General features: G+C 40.5%; 1 protein-coding gene across 2 annotated transcripts; it reads left to right on the forward strand.

The window, feature by feature from the left end:
* The first annotated feature begins 142 nt into the window (after window positions 1-142).
* Window positions 143-16,815, forward strand: smek1 (SMEK homolog 1, suppressor of mek1 (Dictyostelium)). Of its 2 annotated transcripts, none has more exons than XM_060882551.1 (15): window positions 143-1,145; window positions 1,228-1,283; window positions 1,948-2,046; window positions 2,391-3,008; window positions 6,473-6,550; window positions 6,681-6,797; window positions 7,539-7,655; window positions 9,076-9,207; window positions 10,078-10,180; window positions 10,944-11,102; window positions 11,422-11,591; window positions 12,235-12,377; window positions 12,608-12,798; window positions 14,282-14,493; window positions 15,612-16,815. In XM_060882551.1, the coding sequence occupies exons 1-15, from the start codon at window positions 1,004-1,006 to the stop codon at window positions 15,729-15,731; spliced, it is 2,457 nt and encodes an 818-aa protein (XP_060738534.1). In that variant the 5' UTR covers window positions 143-1,003; the 3' UTR covers window positions 15,732-16,815. The 2 variants fall into 2 exon arrangements, with proteins under 2 accessions (XP_060738534.1, XP_060738535.1); XM_060882552.1 differs by having other exon boundaries at window positions 12,611-12,798.
* Window positions 16,816-16,848: the final 33 nt, after the last annotated feature.

The raw sequence follows: 16,848 nt of genomic DNA on the forward strand, positions 1-16,848 counted from the left end.
TGTTTATTTTTCTCTCTTTGTTTTCTTTTGTTGGCGGGTTTTTTTTTTTTACCCGCTCGTGATATGTAATGTAATGTACTGTAATAATGTACTGTACCTTTAAATTGTGGCGGGCCGCCCCTGCTCTCTCGTCGAAGGAAACCCTGTAGTGGCTTTCTGAGGGGACCCAAGATGGCCGAACATTTACAGTTGGGCTAATCGTTGCTCTCTGTATATACGTTGTTATTTGATGGTGTACAGCGTCTACGTTACACGCTTATAGTACCGGAAAGTCGGAAGAGTTCTCCCGTTCGACCAGTTACGTTTTGTAATGTACGTTTGTGTGTGAGAAGAGAAGCAGGTCCTTCTACGGCCCGCAGCCAGAACATGGCGGAACACTTAGCCAAAATATAGCTTTGCTGCTAAAGCTGCTAAGACTCGAATATAATGAAAACACTGTTCCGTATGTGGCTCGTTCAACACCGCACAAACACAGCGTGTTCACAATGAGCCCTTAAGGTATCGGTACCACTTTTGAATATTCTTTTACAATCGTTTAGACGTTCATTAGAATCAGAATGTTGAACGCTAGCACGTAGCCTGCTAGCTGACTCGCTAGGACAGCTAGCTAACTGGTGTTTGGGCTCCGTTTGCTCGTAGCGGTTATCGGATCCGAGAGAGGGCGGTTTAAAAAATTATAAACATATATGTAAAAATTTTTCTACCTGCTGAGTTATACGAGTTGTCGCTTTACGTACCCGAAGCCTGGCAGACTTTAACGTGTGAAGTTATCCACGTTTGGATGAGAATTAAACGACTATGTTGTGGCTAAGTGTCAGTACACAGCTAGTTAGCGTTAGCGCCGCACGTCATTAACGTGACAACAGGTAGCGTGTAAATAAATGTCCAGTGTGGTCCGTGCTGTGCAACGGATAATCTAACAAGAGGACGAATCCGATTCAGGGATTGATCGTTTGTATCAAGGACAAACAAAGCTAGGAAGCTAAAGAGTCGACTCGCAAGAATGACTGACACTCGGCGACGAGTGAAGGTCTACACGTTGAATGAAGACCGGCAGTGGGATGACCGGGGAACAGGGCACGTATCCTCCGGTTATGTCGAAAGGCTCAAAGGCATGTCTCTGTTGGTGAGGGCAGAGAGCGACGGTAAGTTCAGTCCGATCCTTGAAGCCCCTTAAATGAATAGATTTCTCAGTCAGTGTCACGCATTCACGTCTGTTTTTCACAGGGTCTCTGTTGCTGGAGTCAAAAATCAACCCCAATACAGCATATCAAAAACAGCAGGTGAGTTTGTTTTGTATTTGTTTTGTTTTGTATTTATGTGCAGAAGCAGAATAAAAAATGTTTTTGCACTTCGAGATTCTTTTTTTTTTTGTTTCTGTTGGATTTACGTTGAACATAATTGCACAGAAATGATTTAAGGGGCTTTTAGGAAAAAAAAAATGTATCAAATGTGCTTAGATATCTATAAAATAAAAATCACCCAGAGCCCGTGTTAAATAGCAGGTACTTAAAATACACGTCAAGTTAAAAATGTGTCATATTCAGCGTTTATTTTCTCTGTTTACTTACCTGTAGCTCAGTAGATCAGTTTGTTTGCATCTACAAAAAATGTTGCACAACCCAGAATCTCTTGCGTGTTTGGTTCATTTCTCGCAATCTGGTCCTTTCTTAGACAAACACTTTCTTTCCGTAACTGAATTGCACTTTTTTTTAAAATGGACTGAGACCACCTCGCTCAGACGGTCGCAGTTGTCTTATCCTCTGAAAGAGAAAAAAACCCACCAGTGTTAAATTCAGACAGACTTCACCATATATATGTGAAAGTAGTCTAAGGCTACAACCAGGACCACCATGAGGTTTAGCATTCAGTCTGCTGTGCAAACTCAGCACAAATGGGGACTTTTACTTTTGTTTTGTGTTTTTTTTTGTTTGTTTTTTTTTGCAGGACACATTGATTGTTTGGTCTGAAGCAGAAAACTATGACCTGGCCCTCAGTTTTCAAGAGAAAGCTGGTTGTGATGAGATCTGGGAGAAGATATGTCAGGTGATCTGAGCACCCACACCTATTCTTTTCCTTTGGTTGCGGGGTCATTAAACATTAAAAGCTTATTTTTTTTGTTTGTTTTTTTTTTTAATGTAAAACGATTTTTGGATTACTGATAGACTGAATTTGACAGTTATGTCTCCTTTTATGAACATGTACTATATTTACTGAAATAACAAAGGTCACACAAATAAACTTAATCATTCATGCTTATGCTTTTTGCTTGAAAGAACTTGTCTTTGTTACATTATATGTTCAGTGTCTGACATGATAAGAAAAAATAGAAGAAAGTTGGATTGGAGCATCCCTATTTATGTGGCTTGATTGTCTTGTTATTTCTACAGGTTCAGGGTAAGGACCCGTCGGTGGACATCACCCAGGAGCTGATCGATGAATCAGAGGAGGAGCGTTTTGAGGACATGTCCTCTCCTGGTCTGGAGTTGCCTCCCTGCGAGCTCTCACGCTTGGAAGAGGTGGCTGAGCTGGTGGCATCTTCACTGCCATCTCCGCTGCGACGTGAGAAGCTGGCGCTAGCGCTGGAGAACGAGGGCTATATCCGCAAGCTGCTGGAGCTTTTTCGCGTGTGTGAGGATTTGGAGAATCGTGAGGGCCTGCACCACTTGTATGACATTGTCAAGGGTATCTTTCTTCTAAACCGCACGGCTCTATTCGAGGTTATGTTCTCCGATGAGTGTATCATGGACGTGATCGGATGCCTGGAATTTGATCCGGCATTGCCACAGCCACGCCGCCATCGTGAGTTCCTTACCACCACAGCTCGCTTTAAGGAGGTTATTCCCATCACAGACCCTGAGCTGCGCCAGAAGATCCACCAGACATACCGTGTGCAGTACATCCAGGACATGGTGCTGCCTACACCTTCTGTGTTTGAAGAAAACATGCTTTCTACCCTGCACTCATTCATCTTCTTCAACAAAGTGGAGATTGTCGGTATGCTTCAGGTGGGTCTCAATAACACCTCCTCAAAATCACGGACGCACTCACCCAAGAAAAAAAAAAAAGAAAAAACTTGCATAATGGAGGCAATAGGTATAGCATGTCATAGGAAAACGTCTTTCATCTGATCATTATCTGAAGAAGAGGTGAGTGGTGCTTGCTGTGGCAAACTTGTTCCCAAATAGACAGACACGGTGCCAATACTTTTTTGGGTGGCAAAACGTTTGGATGCGAGAGTATAGATAGGATGACAATACTATTAAAGGCATGAGTACAAATTGGGTCTCCTCATTGTGCGGCGCATTCTGATATGTCTCATGTTCATGTTGCTGTAATTTACAGATTCCTCTTATTTTGGTCGTTGACTTGCACGTGACATCACGTGACCTTATGTGATGTCACCAGAATACACATAACAGTTTTTTGTGCTGAGCATTGTGCTGAGCATTTGCGCTGAGCATTTGCACATCTTCTCAGCTACAGTGACAGAGAGAGCTGGAGAGACAAAGGTCCTCAGCTCTGTTCACAATGGTGTGTGAGACTTAAACCGGGATTCTGAGATTCTGTCAACATATTTCAGTGGGAATTTATGGGACATTCCGTCATCCTTATCGGGGAAAAACGTAAATACAATCGCTTATAAATATCATAACACGTCTTTACTGAACAAGCTATTGACACCTCATATACGTGTCTATGCCAGACGATGATGTACAAGTTACAGGACAAAATTAGTACGGAAGAAGAAGCAGGTGAGATAGTATTAGTGTCCTTTACGTAGCAATCACCACTAATTAATGATATTGTCGCAATATCCAGCGATGTTTTTGATGATTATTTTATATGTATTTTGGATGTGTTTTTACATGTATTTTTAAAGTTGTTAATATGAAAAAAGTTTAATCAGAAGTATGCTTAGATTTTACACATAATGTTAACGGATAAGCGGATAAATACTGTTTTTTTTTTAACATATAAAATTATAAAAGCATACCTCACAAGCCTTTTATGAAAATAGATTTCAGCCACATAGTGATGACAGCAAGCCTTTTAGTTTGTATTGTCTTGCTTTTTTTTTTTTGTCTTGTGGTTTTTACCAGGGAGGGGAAAAAGAGATCTCGTCCTTTAGTTTTCAGCTACTGTTGGTTTTTAATGCTTCTCTCCGGTTAGCTCTGTACAGCAGTTATATAATAATTTGCGATAAACTCAGGACTAAATATAATAGTCATTTTTGCATGTCGTCTTTTATGTCGTAACTGTTAGCTGTTATGAATCCATGAGTCCATGTCCAAGCGAACCGACAGTTCAGTTGCATTGTGAGGACCTTTAGTTTGTGTAATATGTGTTACGATTGTCATGCGGAGTTACTGGACTTTGTACAATGCTGCAGAAATACTCTGTAGGTGTATACAGTGTATACCAAAGCCGGAATAATGCGGCATATTAGGCTTGAGTGATATCATGTTTTTTAATTGTTTAATGCTAATTTACGTTGAAAAGACACTGAGACGTTTCCTCTTGTTCTATATACACCAGACTTTAACAGTGAAATACGCTGGTATGCGTTATTGATTTGCATAGACGTTCTGAACCCTTTAACATGGGAGCTGGAAGCTTCATCACTTCTCTGAATCCTACACGAGCATCTCTGCTTTCTGTCACAGTAAATGAACAACGTTTGAGTTCATTAATAAAATCTTTTAATGCATGTTGGTTAAAGTTAGATAAATATACAGACAAATCAGTTAACTATATTATTGATGTGAAATTGTGGCTGAAATGGCGTTGTTTAAATGCAGAAATCTATCAGAGTGCACAATCCTTCAGTGTAAACAGGGGAAATTGTCAGCTATGTGGACATTAGACAGCTATTTTATTTTACACTCCCCTTCTGTTTTCTCCTTTCTAACCTGAAAAGGTGGAAAAGTTCATTTTTGATTTTTAGTCGGGTAGAAATCAAATCAAAAATATATAAAATAAATAAATGAGTCGTCGATATTAGGTTGATTTTTTTCTATATTTCCCGTTTGCATCCCACAACGTGGTGTTTGCGTTTTCTTTCTTAAATTTTGGCTTTTTATATTGAATTTTTAAGTAAATGTGTGTTTGGGGGATGGGATAAAACTCCAAGGCATACATTGAACAGATTCAGACCGTTCAAACAAATTAATATGCTTTATGTGGCTTTGTCCATATGTTTAATCAGAGAAGCCAGATGGAGCTGATTGGATCTTTCAGAAGGAAATAAGTGTGGTGTCTCTGGTGTTATTTGATGATTTGGAAAAGAAAAAAAAACGGACAATCTGTTTTTTTAAAGCAGGCTCCTGTAGTGGTGTTGTAATATAATGCCTCAGACAGGATGGCATTGGTTCCCATGGAAACCCAGGGAGATTTCCATCGAGCTCCGTATAGAGCGAACCTCAATTAGACGGTACAATTCTGTATCAGTTTATTTGTCCATAGGTTATTTTGCAAAAGATGCACATTTTGGACCCTTTTCTGAGAACAAGATGTTCAAAACCCATTTTATTTCAGACATTAATATAGTGCTTCTGGGTGATTCCAACCTGTGGGATAATGTCCGATCTCTTGTGCTTTTTTCTTTTCATGTGGTTCATGACGTTTCACTCAGTTAATGGTAAATGCTTAAGCAGTGCGTGACTGTAATACCTGAATTTGGTTTATAGACGTTAAAATAATTAGACGTTATAATTGCACACGTTGACAATAAAGAAAAAAGAATAATCAGTTTCCTAAAAATAAGCACACAAAATGCTTCATTAAACACCACTAATTTAATAACATGGAAAAACGCTTTTGGCAAAAATTGCGGACTGACTGAATGAATGTAGTATTTGGATTTGAATAATTTGCATAATTTTATAACACAGAAGACATTTAGCATTCAGGCATTTGCACGATTTTTTAAAATGTAATTATCCTTATTGCTGATCTCTAGCAACATTTTCTAACACACACACAAATAGAAAATGTTGCTAGATATCAGCAACGAGGATAATTGTGTGTGATTGTTGTAATGCAGAGAGACGGTTTAAAGAAAGATCTGTGTGCGCTTTCAGTTTCAACACATTTCCTGCGATTCTCTGCGTCAGCCAGCATTCAGGAGACTGGCTTAGGCAGGGAGGTGTTTCTGGTTGTCTATAATATGATGTGACGAAGAATCGTTCATAAATTCAAATAAATCTAAAACCTCTGGATGCAATATCCCCCGGCCTTACTTCAGTTTTCAATTCACTGAGCAACTCTCAAAACACCAGACCTTAAACTCTAATGTGCATGTTGTAGCCGTTTGCCTGCTTTGATGTGATCCGTCACGTGGTTAAGGCTATGGACCCCATACAGCTATGTGACACGACACCCCAAATTGAACCCAGGAATAATATTTGCATATTCGATTTCTCTCCGCTTCATAGTTCTGTTTTGTTTTATTTTTTAAATTTATTTTCAGGACGATGAGAAGTTTCTTACAGAGCTCTTTGCACAACTAACGGATGAAGCTACAGATGACGACAAACGGCAAGAACTGGTAATGACGACGAGATCTTCACTGATATTATAGCATCTGTATAACAGCAGTATTGCACGCTTAACCCTCCCTTGTTGTTAACCTGCTACCTTTTTTTTTTTTTTTTTTTTTTTTTTTTTTTGTCTTGAAGGTCAATTTTCTGAAGGAGTTCTGCGCCTTCTCGCAGACTCTACAGCCGCAAAACAGAGATGCGTTCTTCAAGACCCTCTCCAACATGGGAATTCTGCCAGCGTTGGAAGTTATACTGGTGAGTCTGAACCTGTTCATGCAAGATCTCGTATATGATTTGATCCTGATTACTGTGTACAAGTTTGAAGAATCTAGTGTTTGCAAAGCGAAAGCTGTGTAGTCTTTCTTTCTTTCTGTGTGTATGTCTTTCTGTATGTCTGTCTTTCTTCCTTTCTTTCTTATCTCTGTCTGTCTTTCTTTGTTCGTCTTTCTTTCTTTGTTCGTCTTTCTTTCTTTGTTCGTCTTTCTTTCTGTACGTCTTTCTTTCTGTACGTCTTTCTTTCTGTACGTCTTTCTTTCTGTACGTCTTTATCTCTTCCTTTCTTTCTGTATGTCTGTCTGTCTTTCTTTCTGTATCTCTGTCTCTATCTTTCTGTATCTCTGTCTGTCTTTCTTTGTTCATCTTTCTTTCTTCCTGTACGTCTTTCTTTCTGTTTGTCTTTCTTTCTGTACATCTTTCTCTCTTTCTTTCTGTACGTCTTTCTCTCTTTCTTTCTGTACGTCTTTCTCTCTTTCTGCACATCTTTCTTTCTGCTTGTCTTTCTTTCTATATGTCTTACTACCTGGCACAATATTCTGTGTACTCATGTCTGTATTTCTGTGTCTGTAATTCTGACAATAATAATATCTTTTAAAAATAAAGTACTGCTGCAGTGATTATTTACGGATGGTGTCCATGTAGGGGTTGCGTTAGTAAGAAACGTATTACCGTGTATTACGTATAAACGTATTTGAGTTTAGCTTGTTTGCTATCGATCAGGGGATGGATGATGTGCACGTGCGGGGTGCAGCAACAGATATCTTCTCTTACCTGGTGGAGTACAACCCCTCTATGGTGCGCGAGTTTGTCATGCAGGAGTCCCAGCAGAATGATGATGTGAGTGACACACACACACACACACACACACACACACACACACACACACACACAGGCCACTGATCACCCCATTTGCCCATGCATATAAAATTGTTCATGGAGGCATACTCTAATAACCCTTTCCAGTGCTTTATTATTCTTTTAATATCAGTAAATAAGAAATTATTATTTTCTGATCTCAGAGTGATTCATTGTTTATATATTTATTTTAATAAAAGAACCGGACATCACAACTCACCATTTTCTGGTGAGGTGGTCTGTGGAATTTACTTTAGAGTTAAAGAGCTCCTCGTGTGTAGGCATTATGAGAACCCCTTTTCTTTCTAATGTAAATTGGGGAAGAGCATCTTAGACGCAGTGGAGAAATGGTCAGGGATGATCTTTAAATCCTGTTAGAAAGACTTATGATTTATTTTAGCAGTAATATACGACTGGGTTATATGCTGTTTTTGTTCTCTAAATTCTGCACATTATATTAAGTCGGTTTAACAGCTCATTGCATTGTCAGTGATAGATGGATAGTCTTTGTCTAATCTGTCCTGTCTCTAGCCCAGGGGTTCTCATATGAGAGCCCAGAATGGACGTATGAATTTTCTGTGACTCCAAACCACGCTACTTGACATAGTCTTACGTTACACACTTTACTGACTTCAGAATTTCATCTCTCGACACAACTTTCCAAAAAGTCAGGAGGTCTTTCCACACTCAATTACAGCTTCTAAACGAAACAGTCGTTGGGTGGGGTGGTGTGATTCGGCTCAACACAAAGCAGAGGAGCCTGGTTTATACGTGATGCCATGACTTTGTGTGCGTTTGTGAGCTGCATAGTTCACACGTACGCCTGTCTGTCTTGTGTTGTCACCGCCTACACTATAGCTGCCAGAGCCAAGACATCATGTCTGTCTCTCTGTCAAACACACTGTTTCTCGTTAGAACTTGATTTAGAAACAAATGAGATTTTCTATAATAGTCAGTTTCTCTCGTGCCACCATCTGTAAATCAGCCCCTGTTCTAGATCCTTTACGCTTCGCTTCTTGCCAGATTAATTCATCAGTCATTTAGAAGGGTTAAATGCAAATACAAGCAACTGACTGCATTAACAAATGTAAATGTGGGCATAATGGTTAGAAAGCTACAAATAAGAAGATTAAAGGGAATAAATCAGTGGTAATGGCGTACCAGTAAATTTCTATAGGAAGACCAATAGAACCAGGAAAAACGTGACAATTATTTACAAAACGGTTTTATATGTAAGTGAGCTCTTAATATAAATACAAATGTAGTTTTTAAACCGTTATTGTCAACAGATAATACATAGTTTCAGGCAGGAAAAATTATTTTTAGTAGAATTTTTTTTTTTTTTTTGGCAAATCAATTAATTCTTACTTTTTTGTCCTTTTTTTTTTTTTTTTTTTTGCAGGATATCTTGTTGATTAATCTCATCATTGAGCACATGATCTGTGATACGGACCCTGAGCTGGGGGGAGCTGTGCAGCTAATGGGGCTACTGAGGACCCTAGTGGACCCTGAAAACATGCTGGCAACTGCTAATGTGAGTCAATTAACATATCAGCATCATCTATAGTTTATATAGGATTATATACACAGATCAGCCGTAACATTAAATCTACTGACCGGTGACATGAATAACATTAGTTATCTTATGTTACAATGGGACCTGTCATGGGGTGGGATCATTTAGGCAGCAAATGATCAGTCGTTTCTTCAAGTTGGTGTTTTGGAAGCAGGAACAATGGTTAAGCTTTAGGATCTGAACAACTTTGACAACGGACAAATTGTGACAGCTGAACTATTGGTTCAGAGAGTCTCTAAAACAGCAGGTCTTGAAATGTTCCTGTTATGTAGTGGTTAGAACCTACCAAAAGTGCTCCAAGGAGGACAGCCAGTGAAACAGCGACAGGGTCACAGATCGAAGGCTAGCCAGTCTGGTCTGATCCCACAGGAGAGTTACTGTAGCACAGATTGCTGAAAAAGTTCACCCTGGCTATGAAAGGCCGTTGTAAGGACGCACAATGTATTGAAGCTTGCTGCTTGTGGGGCTGCAAACCCACAGACTGGTCAGCGTATCCATGTTGACGCCTGTCTACCACCAAAAGCACCTACAATGTGGCCACTTCTTGGTGCCAGCTATCACAGCATACCTTCAGATGTCTCAAAGGGGGCAGAGCTGTTTTGATGGCATAAGTGGGATCTTCACAGTATTAGGCAGGTAGTTTTAATGTTACGGCTGATTGGTGTAAGTACATTGTTTCTTACTCTCTACCTTAGCATTAGCATTGTGTATTAGCAGTGAAGTAACGGATTTTGTAGTGCTCGTATGCTACCAGCATTTCCTTTTTGCAGACATTTTGGATCTAATCTGTTGCATTTCAACAATCAAAACCTTTTTTGTCTTTTGCAGAAAACAGAAAAGACAGAGTTCTTAAGTTTTTTCTATAAGCATTGCATGCATGTGCTCTCTGCTCCATTGCTGGCCAATACCACTGAGGATAAACCAAGCAAAGGTGAGTGTCTGTGTCGGTCTGCGTGTGTGTCGGTCTGCGTGTGTGTCGGTCTGCGTGTGTGTCGGTCTGCGTGTGTGTCGGTCTGCGTGTGTGTCGGTCTGCGTGTGTGTCGGTCTGCGTGTGTGTCGGTCTGCGTGTGTGTCGGTCTGCGTGTGTGTCGGTCTGCGTGTGTGTCGGTCTGCGTGTGTGTCGGTCTGCGTGTGTGTCGGTCTGCGTGTGTGTCGGTCTGCGTGTGTGTCGGTCTGCGTGTGTGTCGGTCTGCGTGTGTGTCGGTCTGCGTGTGTGTCGGTCTGCGTGTGTGTCGGTCTGCCTGTCTTTGTGTGTGTCGGTCTGCCTGTCTTTGTGTGTGTGTCGGTCTGCCTGTCTTTGTGTGTGTGTCGGTCTGCCTGTCTTTGTGTGTGTGTCAGTCTGTCTGTCTTTGTGTGTGTGTCGGTCTGTCTGTCTTTGTGTGTGTGTCGGTCTGTCTGTCTTTGTGTGTGTGTCGGTCTGTCTGTCTTTGTGTGTGTGTCGGTCTGTCTGTCTTTGTGTGTGTGTCTGTCTGTCTGTCTGTCTTTGTCTGTCTGTCTGTGTGTGAGAAAATGCCAAATATACTTTGTCTGCGTTTAACAAACTGAGCTGTGGAAGTGAGCTGGAATACGAGTTGAATATGTGGGCTGTCTTTTAAATTTAAACATTCTGTATATCAGTGGTGTTGAAATATTTCCAAGCTAACCATTACAGACAAAACATTCTCCCTTCTCAGCCTCTGCGTTCCTTTTTGCAGATGATTTCCAGACATGCCAGTTGTTGGCTCTGATTGTGGAGCTCCTCACCTTCTGTGTGGAACATCACACGTATCACATAAAGAACTATATTATCAACAAAGACATCCTGCGCAGAGTGTTGGTGCTCACTGCATCCCAGCATGCCTTTCTAGCCCTCTGTGAGTAATCATTCAGTCTCACACTCCTAGATAAACACTTTTCTTCATTTTACTGTTTATTTATGTTAAGGGATCATTGTTTTTAAAATTCAAACATTAAAACTCTAATGAGAGAAGGGGTTAGTGTTAGTACTCAGTTACATTCTAGAACAGTACATTTGAGACAGACAATAGTGAACGGTCTAAGCCGTAAATTGTAGACTAAGCCAGTATTGGATTATATGAGCATGTTAATGATTTTAATTTGTGTCATGCGGAGGGGGGTTTATTAACGCATTTATACCTGTGCGTTATTGTGTACTCTTATTGTGCTGTCCAGGTTCTTTGCGATTTATGAGGAAAATTGTTGGACTAAAGGATGAGTTCTACAACCGTTATATCATGAGGAACTTCCTGTTTGAGCCAGTGGTCAAAGCGTTCCTCAACAACGGTTCCCGATACAACCTCATCAACTCAGCCATTATAGAGATGTTTGAATATGTGCGCGTGGTGAGTACACTCCACATGGCAGGCAGGATTCCGTTTTCTTTTAAGGGAGTTCTCTTTTCTTTTCCCATCCTTCCTATTTGAGACTATATCATATAGGGATTATGAACGATGTTCTAACATCTGTTACTAATGTAATAAATGTGACACAGAGCAGGAATGTCATAGCGCCAAATTATATCATTTCTGCCGCTATGGGATTTCCCTCTGTTTCTGAGATGTTAGTGTCTCTAAATGCCACAGCGGCAGAATATATATACATATACATATAATCCCTACATGATCTAATCTGTATCATCTCACTATTTTAACTCACCATCATTATTAAATATTGTACACAACACTTTTCTTCTCCCTCTTCACCTTTCAGCCATTTTCTCCTCTGATAAAGAAACTCTAAGCTTCTTAAAAGTCCTCCTCACGACTCCTAAGACTTTCTGACCCGAAGAGCTGTTTTAAGGGTTAAGATGCTTTATGAATAACTTTTATCTTTACTAGGATCTTCTCTTTCATTTGACGGGGAAACGGCCACATTTCTAAAAATCTTCGTAGAATTTTGTCACTAGGAGCAAATCTTTACACTTTTTTAATTTTTTGAATACAAAACCAGGTCTAACTACATTTCAACTGAATTTACCGTCTGCAGGAGGACGTGAAATCCCTGACGGCTCACATCATAGAGAACTACTGGAAGGCCCTGGAGGATGTCGACTATGTTCAGACGTTTAAGGGTCTCAAGCTTCGGTATGAGCAGCAGAGGGAAAGACAGGACAACCCGAAACTCGACAGGTCTGAGTCTGAGCTTATTATGTGATCAAGACCTTTGTGTTAAAATAATGGCACTTTTAGAGTGTGACGAACATATTCATTGTGATTCATTGCACATGTTTATATAGAGTAATTAATGCACTTAACTATGAATATGTTGTATTATTCGTTGTATTAACTGCTAAACTTTGCACATAATGTGATTTTTGCCTAGCAACCAGACGTTATTCTCTTTCCCCCGTGTGTTTTAGCAGTATGCGATCAATTTTACGGAACCACCGTTTTCGACGGGACGCACGGACCTTAGAGGACGAGGAGGAAATGTGGTTTAATGATGAAGATGACTTGGAGGACGGAGAGGCGGTGGTACCGCCTTCAGACAAAATGAAGAATGACGAGGACCTGATGGATCCTATCAGCAAGTTCATGGAAAGAAAGAAGCGTAAGCGTCCATCAGCTTGTCCCTTGTAGCTAGACTCAAATTATGACTTATATCGTCTTAAGGTGTATATATATGTATGTATGTAGTTTGTACCTTAAAACGCGACTTTACCAGTCTGTAAGAGTGAGAAAACAGAATATTACTCATTATTACACAATACAGACCGAAGGATACGGAAACGTGGTTGTTTTGTTGCCGTTTTTCACGATGGTTGCACACAATAATGACCACACAGCACGTCGTCTCTGAGCACCTGCTAATCACTCGCTCTTCCTCCGCTTTTACTCGTCTGCGATTCACATTGCCCTCATTAGTCAGTCATTAATCAAACTCGTCATGAAGATTTTAGACATCTAAATAGTTTTATTGATCGGATGGAAGTGTTTTTATTATTGCTGTTGAGTTTGTGCTGCACACAAGATCAGCATATCCAAATAGCTTAATTACTTTTAATGATGTTTACACAAACGTGCAATTTTCATTCCGAAACTTAAAAATAAGTAAATAAATTCTGCACTGCACTATGCACTACAATTTGCGTTACTATTTTTATATAGAAAAATAAAACTTGATATGAATTTGAATGTGTTTTAAAGGTATAATGTGTAGTCATTTTTGCTGTGTATGTGTAAATATAGATCAGGGTGATGAAGGGAGAAAAGGGGTCTTCTATTAGACTAGAGCATGTAGACTTCAACATCAGCTCCTTGGACTGTAGGGATGTGCTCTTTCCATAATTTTAATATATGAAGAAAAGGAAGACTTTATTTATTAATTTTTTTCCCATCACATATCATATCATCTTAGGTGGCTGCGGTCAGTGTCAGCTTTGATGTGGCCCCCTGTAGCAAATAGGTTCAGGGGTCTTCAGGGCTCTGGGGCCTAGCAATGTAAATCTAAATGTGGTGACAGTTTTCACTGGATGTCAGTTAGTTGTTTCATGGCCGGAGTCCGTCTGTAGCAGCACACATCAGGTTGGAAGTTAAAATCCAATTAAAGCTGTAATTGCCACACGTCATAGGAGTGAGCGTTAATGACAGCGGATGTTTTAAATGATCATAAAGGAGTAGTCGAGACATGTTATTCGTGCACTGTTCCCAGCAGAGATGGGGGACTCGAGTCATATAACTTGACTCGAGTCTGACTTAAGTCACAAATTTGAGACTTGCTTGACAAATATTTAAAAAAGACTCGACTTTTACTTGACATTCATGACTTGAGACTTACTTGTGACTTGCACATGTGACTTACTCCCACCTCTGGGGTGTAAAATAGTCTTATTCTGCAAACATGTCATATCTGAACTGTGTTTATTAAGATGTTTAATGGAGTTATATTGTGCATTAAAATGAATTGTATTAGCTCATCCTGCAAGCTTCATATCCCACACACTCAAGCTGAGATACTTTACGTCTAACGTTTATAAGGGACGCATGACCCAAAAGCCCCTCATTTCATCTCTTCTTCTGGTCGTGTTTCTCAGTAAAAGAGGCCGAGGAGAAAGAGGTTTTGTCAGGGAAATCGAGCTTGTCCGGGAGACAGAGCCCCAGTTTTAAGCTATCCTTCTCCAGCTCGACCAAGCCCAGTCTGTCTTCACCTCCCACAGCCTCACTGCATCCTGGCTCACCTGGATCACCGGGTTCCCCTGGCACAGGGACCAGGAACTCTCCGCCCACGGCAGCTGTCACCACAAAGGTAAATTACCGAATTGTGTGTCGCTTAGTTATATACCGACGTGACATTGTTGTATTTATCTGTTAATATATTGCAAAAAGGAAAGACTTTGGGATGTGGCCCAAGCCAGAAGATATAATTCAAAGCTTTAAATCACTTCATAGGTGCTGTTGGAATGAAGGTCTCCAAGGAAATGCAGAATAGTTTTTTACTTTCAACTTTGACAGTGTTTGTTCTGCAGGTCCAGACACTTGTGAGATGAGTCTTGTTAAATAAGAAGTGCTTCTCTATGTCGTGATCTTCAAAGTGAATTTACAACCTGTCCATGTGGCTCCATATAATTAAAGTGAACAAACAGCATTAAAAGGTGTTGTCTTTATATCAGAATAACACTTCAGTCAATTACTGATGGGTGAAAGGATCAATCTGGAGACAGGCTCTTCACAAAAAAACGAGCCGAACGTTCTTTAGATGTCGAAATCCTGGAGTGTAGTTCAAGCTCTGTTTCGTATAACTGTCGTATAACTTTCCTCCGTTCTCCTTCACATAAATATGCGAAAGCCTTCTGATTATGCACCGATTAACCGCAACATTAAAACCACTGTCGGGTAAAGTGAAAAGCATGAGTATCTTGTTACACTCTTACCTGTCATGAGGTGGGATATATTAAGCAGCAAATGAACAGTCAGTACTTGAAAAATAGGCATAAAGTTCTAAAAGACATTGGAAATGTCCAAATGTAGTATGCAGTTATTAGAACCTCCTAAATGTGGTCCAAGGCTTATTGATGTGCATAAGGAGAGTAAGGAGCATAAGGCTAAGCTGTCTGGTCTGATCATACAGAAGAGCTACTGTAGCACAAACTGAGGAAAAAGTTTATCCTGGCTATGATAGAACACACAGCGCATCGAAGATTACGGTGTAGCTGCAGACTTGTCGGCGTGCCCATGCTGACCTCTGTCCACTGTTTTGGTGGCACAAAGTGGACCTACACAATTGTACACAGGTGGTGTTAGTAATGTGGCTGAAATAATTCTTTTGATGTTTTGTTTGATCACATTCATAGAGATTGTGTAGGTCTTCATATGACAACTTTGCTTAATTATTATGACCTTTTTTTTTTTTGGGTAACCATTTAGGGCGGTTTGGTGGGACTTGTGGACTATCCTGACGACGACGAGGACGACGAGGATGAAGAAGATTCGGACAATAAAGCGGAGAGCCCTCCGCTTTCCAAGAAATCAAAGCTCAGCTCCTAAAACACTCCCCTGCCCGATTGGCACGGTGAAGCTCGGAGGGAGCCTTATCTACAAACTCATTTCAGTGCTCAGCCTAGAACTCAGAATTCAACAAAATGAACGAATAAACAAATGAATGGTTAAAAGAATGACTGCTGCCCCCATAAACCCCCATCAGGAGTCCAAGCAGGGGTTTGCCATGTGGAAACGGAGAAAGGGAGAGCAAGAAAGAAGGAAGAAGAATCGGTCTCGGAGCGAAGAGGAAAACGTGTCCACGTGGGACTTCAAGTGCCAATCAGAGACAGAGAGCAAGAGAGAGACTCGGAGCAGAAATAGAGCGAGATAAGACAGGGTTGGGACAAATGATTGAAAGGAGTTAGAAGAAATGCATCAAAGCTAAAAGTACTGGGGGGTAAAACACACACACACACACTCACAGAGACTGGTGCCCTATAAAGTGTCCCAGGCTCGGACCAGGACACACTGCCCCCCCCCTCTCAGGGAAGGACGTCACATGACCCAAATGGGTCAGCCAATCCTGAACCACCGCTCACCTTCGCTGATTCCATTCTCCATTTCCTTCTCTCCTTCCTCTAACCCTTTTTTCTGCCCCTTTTGATTTTTTTACGCTTCTTTCTGTTTTTGTTTTTGGAACCTGACAAAATTCTGGGGGCAGAGCAGTCTGGGTTCTCATAGTTGATGTCTTCTTTGTCTTTGTGGCTCAGCGGAAGTTCTTCCTCTTTCAAAGCCAGCGGTTTCCTCGTTTTTTTTTCTTCCTCTTCTTGTTCTGTTCTTCTCTTCCTCTCCCTTTTTTAAAATGAAAAAAGAGACCTGCCTTTAAATGTTCAGGACGTTTTCAGTCGCACTTGAACAGGTTTTTAAAACCTCATTAGGGGGAAGAGTTAGTTTTACCCTTTTTTTGCCCTTTGAAACTGCAGATTTTTTGGAAAATTTGTAAGCCCGTCTTGATTAAAGATTGAGTGGAACTCTAGATGTGATTGATTTTTTCCCCCCTTTTGTCATTTCTTCAATTTTCTTTTACATGAGTGTACTCTTAGTTGGTGGGTATGTTTGGGACCATTAAAAAGATCTTTGCTGTAATATATCTCATGGCTGTGCTGGTTCCCTGAATGCTGGT

The sequence above is a fragment of the Tachysurus vachellii genome, chromosome 12 (genome assembly GCF_030014155.1).
Source record: "Tachysurus vachellii isolate PV-2020 chromosome 12, HZAU_Pvac_v1, whole genome shotgun sequence".
Lineage (NCBI taxonomy): Eukaryota > Metazoa > Chordata > Actinopteri > Siluriformes > Bagridae > Tachysurus > Tachysurus vachellii.